General features: G+C 45.0%; 1 protein-coding gene across 1 annotated transcript; it reads left to right on the top strand.

Moving 5' to 3' along the window:
- The first annotated feature begins 172 nt into the window (after positions 1-172).
- Positions 173-6,013, top strand: LOC117152652 (uncharacterized). The gene is made up of 2 exons (XM_033325186.1): positions 173-3,882; positions 3,949-6,013. The coding sequence occupies exons 1-2, from the start codon at positions 3,586-3,588 to the stop codon at positions 4,393-4,395; spliced, it is 744 nt and encodes a 247-aa protein (XP_033181077.1). The 5' UTR covers positions 173-3,585; the 3' UTR covers positions 4,396-6,013.
- Positions 6,014-6,267: the final 254 nt, after the last annotated feature.

Below are 6,267 nucleotides of genomic sequence, written 5' to 3'. Positions count from 1 at the left end.
ATTGCACTAGTTGAACAAGAACCCTTACTAGTCACGCTTTCTCAGCAACTAGTGGCATTTCTGTCCAGCTAGTTCCAAGAAAAGCCAGTCACTGCACTAGTAGGACCAAAGTCCCAACTAGTCAGCTTTTTGATGTACTAGTGGCCCTCTGGATGACACTAGTAAGGCTAAAAGTCCTACTAGTTAACTAGTGTGCTGAAAGAAATGTGACAAGTTTACTAGTCAAGCATGAGTTTGGCTCACTAGTGACCAGAATTTGTCTGCACTAGTTCACTAGTGAGAGCCTAAATCCTCACTAGTGAACTAGTGAGGGCCAGCATGCACACTAGTTAACTAGTTAAGACCTCTAGGCCTTACTAGTTAACTAGTGAGGCTAAATAATTCATACTAGTTAACTAGTGAGGTTAAAACCACACTAGTTGAACTAGTGAAAGCCCAAATGCTCACTAGTGAACTACTCAAAGTTTGCTTTACTTTACTAGTTAACTAGTGGGCTCGAAATCTTTAGTAGTTGACTAGTGAAAGCCAAGTCAATCACTAGTAAAGTAGTTACACTAAATGCTAATGAAGAGGCAAGGAAGTGACATAAACCTAACCTTCCTATTGGCTCTCCTGGAGTTCAATCAAACCAAAATTTAAATTAACTCTGTAAAGCCTGGCTTGCTCCTCTGCTTCGTTGAACATTTTTTAAAAGAAATACCAGGAGAGGAAATATCACTCTCCAATTTAAAGTAAAATGTGATGGAGGTGGCAAGAGTTAAAAATTAAGTTTGTTTACAAGGAACCATGTATAAAAATATACTATATTGTTGCTGATTAGTGGCAATAATCCATCTAAAATACTATGTAATAATGTTGAAAATTAAAAAAAATATATATAGCCGGGAGCGGCGATGAGCGGCCCTCAGCGAACCACCGGCGTGAGCGACCCCCGGCCGGCGAGAGGTCGAACCGCTCCTCCCGGGCGAAGCGGCTCACCGGGAGCCCTTCGGACGAGAGCGGGACTCAGAGCCGGAAACCCGAGGCAGGGGATTTTTTCCGGTCAACGTCTGTCTAACGGACAGACACCGAAACACTTTTCATCTCCACGGTAATCAAAGCAGCAGTTGTAAACACAGACACACATATCCAGATGTACCGAGACACAAAAACGGACAGACACTAGCCTATGGCAAATTAGATATCCTTGATCAAGGGCAAGGATATCTTCCTTGATATCAGATGTCAAGGATATCTGATATCAGATATCAAGGTCAAGGATATCTGACATCAGATATCAGTTTGCGCAAACTACTAGTTGTATGTGCCACTAGTAGCACTAGATATCCTGATATCAGATATCCTTGACCTAGGCAGATATCCTTAATATGTGATATCAATATCAAGGATATTGAACGTCTTTGGAGTGATGTTTTCCAGCAGGTTGTGCGCTACTTCTACATGCTTTTTTATTCATTTGAAGAAGAACAAATATTGAACCCTGATGATAACACTCAGATAGTTTACAAGCCAGAAGTCCAAAGGCAACTTGATTTCTTCAGACACGCTTGGAACAACCACAAAATCAGATCAGCTAACAACCATACACCAACACAAATTTGGATGGAGGGCATGCTAGTCACCACTGAGCAGGAGTCAACACCTCTCAACAATGTCTTTGGAGATGACCCTTACAGCCAAGAAAATCTAGAAGCTGGCTTGGCAAGACATGGCATACAGCTCACCCAAACAGTGAAGACCCTGAACAAGCAGTGACTCTGTCACAACCACTCAATGACCTGAACTCTGAACAACAGCAGGGGCTTCACAATGTAATTGATGGAATAACAGACTTAAAGGACAGGTATCTGGTGTGCACTAGAGAGCTGCAAAACATTCTTCAAAGAATATAAACTTTTTTCACAGCAGTCATTCTGACATGAAATGGCAGGTCACATTAAGTCAAGCTCTATGTAAACGAAATACTAAAATAATGTTATTAATAATGCTAATGTTTCCTTACTATTTCATGTCAAAATGGCTACTGTGGGAAAACCTCTATTTTGAATACTAGATGTGCAAAAAAAAAAAAAAATCCATATTGTAAATGTCATGTATTTGGATTAGATAGTACAAACGGAGTGAAAGTATACCCTAATGAGGTATCCTGTGTTGCTACTATAAACCTCCCAGAAATGGGCTACACCTTTCCAAATCCCACACACTCTCTTATGGTTTGGGAAAGCATCTGATGCAGTTCTTCCTCCTGTGTGACACCCCTTGGCAGGAACAAGCACATCATGCAGGCTGATGCATAGGGAAAACGATGCTGGCCATCCTCCTGTTCATAGAAGTCAATGCAGGGCTTCCTAAGAAAGCCCAGGGCAGGAACTTCATCTGCTCCAGTGGTGAAAATCAGTAGGTCTTCAAATCTCAGTTCAGTCACTTTGTCTGCCAGGAAAAAAGTAGGTCAATATTTGAATTAATTTCTAAAATCTAATGTCTAACTTTACAAGATGAAGACTGTATGTATTTTATGCCAGCCATCAAAACACAGCTGTCTTTAGAGTACACTTTTTGAAAAAGATTTTGATGATGGCAAAATCTGAGTGCACCAACTGTTTTAAAAGCTTTTCTTCGTTGGCATAAGGTAATTTAGCATTTACCTAAATTGGTAAACATCCCATAATGACATTTAGTATTGTTCCTTTAACAGTAGATTTTATGTGGACCTTTTTACTTGCGTAGTGCACAGTTGAATTAAGATTTCATAATTCAGTCCAAGGTTTTCTTGAAGAAATAAAATGTACCTTCAATCATGTTGAGAACCATGTAAAGTAGGCAGGGGGACACAGAGGTAAGTGAAGTCACACCGAGGTTTTATTAACACAGGAATACACAGACTGGAACAAACGAAAAACAAAGAAAACAGGACTTGGAGAAAAGAAACTTAGCTTTAGCTCGCGGGAGTACGGTCCATGTCGTGTTTACGAGATCGGACAATGCGGGGAATGAGGAGAGTGCTTATATGTGTGGCTGTGGTAATGAGGTGCAGGTGATCGCGGTGAGGACTCAGGTGAAAAGGATTGTCGTGATTGTCTGATGGGGGAGTCTGACCAAACCGTGACAGTACCCCCCTCTCCACGGCCCGCTCCTGAGGGCCGAACCCCCTCTCCATGGCCCCCTCCTGAGGGCTGATAGAGGCGTTGTGGCGGTCCAAGGTCCGGAACCATTCCTGTGGAGACTGTGGAGAGCGTGGGGACCATGGTAGCAGCTGTTGCTGCGGTGGCGGCGGCTCTGGGAACCGTGATAGCGGCTGCTGCTGCTGCGGCGTCGGTGGCTCTGGGGGACCGTAGTAGCCCGGAAGGCTGGGTCCGCTCGGGAAGCTCCAGCGGCGGCGTCTGCTGCTGCGGCTGCTGGGTCTGTTCGGGAAACTCGGGAAATGGAGGCGGCGACTCAGGGAACTCTGGCGGCGGCTGCTGTGGCGGTGACTCCGGAAACTGGCGGAGGCCGCTGTGGCTCAGGACACTCAGGTAGCAGCTGCGGCTGTGATCCGGATGACCCCGAAGACCCCAGCCCAGAGGACTCCGAAAGCAATGGCATCAGATGGCTGCGGCTCGTGAACCCGAACGAGAACCTCTGCGGGGACGTCTTCGTTGGCGCACCGAGGCTCGAGAACCTGGACGGGTACCTCAGTGGGGACACTGTCGTCGGTACACTGAGGGTCCAGGATGCTGGGGGAAACCTCAGCGGGAACGGCCACGTTGGCACACCGAGGCGCTTGGATCCTTGGCGAGGCCTCAGCCGGGATGCTGTCGTAGGTGTGCTGAGGATCGGAAGACTTGGACTCTGGAGACTTGGGCTCAGGAGACGCTGGGGAATCTGGAGACTTGGGCTCAGGAGATGCTGGGGACTCTGGAGACTTGGGCTCAGGAGACGCTGGGGAATCTGGAGACTTGGGCTCAGGAGATGCTGGGGACTCTGGAGACTTGGGCTCAGGAGACGCTGGGGACACTGGAGACGTGGGCGTTGGCGGCGAGGGAGACTGCAGTGGAGGCGAGGGAGACGGCGGTGGTAGTGGATTCCGTCGAGGCAACCCACCAGGCCGGACTCCTTAGTTTGTCTCCTCCGACAGCGGCGACTCTGTCGCGGTGGAGAAGATGGCTGTGGAGAAGAGGGCGGTGGAGAAGACGGCGGTGGAGAAGACGGCTGTGGCAGGAGGAACTGCGAGTCGGACCGGGAAGTAGATGGCTGGAAGGCCGGCCGCTGAAACAGGGAACAGGAGTCACATATTTCCCAGGCTTCGTGGATGGGAGTGAACAGATCCAGGCACTGCTCCAAGACCGACCGGACAGTGGCCAGGCGGGAGAGGATCTGGTCTGCCCCCTCCTTAATCACGTAGCTGGGCGGATCTGAGAAGATCAGGTTCGTCGCTGCACAGACTTCAAAGATGTCCCTGTAGCACAGGACGTTTTGAATGATGCGTGATAGGATCTGTAATGTCCGGGAAATCAGTCGTTCCTCCTCCGTGGTGTCCACCAACTCGGGAACGGGACCAGGAGTACACATCCTGTGATTCAGTAGTGGTCCGATCTTCTGTAACGTAGGCAGGCGGACACAGAGGTAAGTGAAGTCACACCGAGGTTTTATTAACACAGGAATACACAGACTGGAACAAACGGAAAACAAAGGAAACAGGACTTGGAAAAAAGAAACTTAGCTTTAGCTCGCGGGAGTACGGTCCACGTACTGTAAAAAATATTGTAAAAAATATATCAATTATTAAACATTCAATTTGATATATTCCCTATGTACATGGCAACCTACCTAATAAATTGACAATGAAACAATAAATAAATGTTTTTATGTTGAGTATTTTGTGGTACTTGCAACTGTAACTCATATTTAATTTGTGTATGTGTTCACCTGAGAAAGATGTAGTCCTTCACCACATATGCATAGATTTTTGGTATTTCATCAGCTGTGGCACTAAATATGCCCGGGGCACCACATTCAGCTATCCAATCCCCCAAGTCTTGCTGGAGTGCACTCACTTCCTCTGCAGTCTTGCACTGTTGAATCTTAGAGAGAAATATGAGTAAGAACAATATAGCTGGAGTCATGTAATGATGTAGAAATTATAAAGCCTATTTAATACTTCTGATAGCTTTGACAAGTAAAATGCTTTGTCTGTTTACAAGTCCAAAAAATATAGATATGACAATAATTAAGCACCCTTTTGACTTTGCTTTACACATCTGGGTCTGGTAGTACATGCCATTCAAACTGGTCCAGTGGAGGCTCCTGACCACACATCAGTTGGAAGAGGCTAGGATCCAGGGCTTTGATACCTGGACCTCCATGTGCAATTGAACAAGCAATGAGGTTTCCACCTTTGAAATATTTACGCTGATCTGGTGCTCCTTGGTCATAACTAAGAAAGACCTGGCCAGCCTTTCCCTCAAATATGCCAAAAGAGGTTTGCACCTCTATCATTAAGAGTCTCAAATAAATCAGAAAACAGAACATGAAACAGAAAAGAAACATGAAATAGAACAAACTATTTCATACTGTAGAGTTCACCTGGGGAAAAAATAATACACAAACTTGATTTAAGAACTGTAACAGGTTATTCAATGTATTCACACTTGAAAAACTCCCACTGTGGTCCCCCCATATCATCTGCATCTTCCCCTACAAACTCAACTTGTGAGTGTGTCCAACAGAAAGTGACTCTCGAGATTGCTTTTATGGCACTCTCCAGAAGCTTTCTCCTCCTGACACAAATGGTGGACACCAGGTCATCAGATAAATGATCCTGTTGGCCATCAAATTTAACTGAACTGCACCAATTCTGTCAAGAGGAGTGGTCAAAGAGTCAACCAGAAGCTTACCAGAAGCTTGTGGATGGCTACCAAAAGCGCCTAATTGAAGTGAAAATGGCTAAGGTACATGTAACCAAATATTAGCACTGCTGTATGTATATTTTTGTGATCACTTTTTTCTGTTAACCCATAATAAAGTCATAAAAGAACCAAACTTCATGAATGTTTTTTGTGACAAAGAAGTATCTGTTCCAATCACTCTATCAGAGAAAAATCAGAGTTGTAGAAATAACGGGAAACTCAAGAGAGCCATGATATTATGTTCTTTACAAGTGTTTGTAAACTTTTGACCACTACTGTATGTACAACAGAAATTACTGCAAGTCTAATGATCTTGGAAATTTCTTGAAAACATACAATATCTGTAGCTTTTCATTTTGAGTATGTTAAATGCATAATTAAC

Source organism: Mastacembelus armatus, chromosome 5, assembly GCF_900324485.2.
Source record: "Mastacembelus armatus chromosome 5, fMasArm1.2, whole genome shotgun sequence".
NCBI classification, from domain to species: Eukaryota; Metazoa; Chordata; class Actinopteri; order Synbranchiformes; family Mastacembelidae; genus Mastacembelus; species Mastacembelus armatus.
The sequence above is the reverse complement of the archived record's forward strand: the minus strand, read 5'-3'. Positions and strand labels throughout refer to the sequence as shown.

Excerpts from the sequence above, each read along its gene's own strand:
- LOC117152652 (XM_033325186.1), top strand. The coding sequence starts at position 3,586 with ATGGCTGCGGCTCGTGAACCCGAACGAGAACCTCTGCGGGGACGTCTT. Across the intron at positions 3,883-3,948 it reads TGGAGACTTGGGCTCAGGAG|ATGCTGGGGACTCTGGAGAC; the intron begins ATGCTGGGGACT and ends TGGGCTCAGGAG.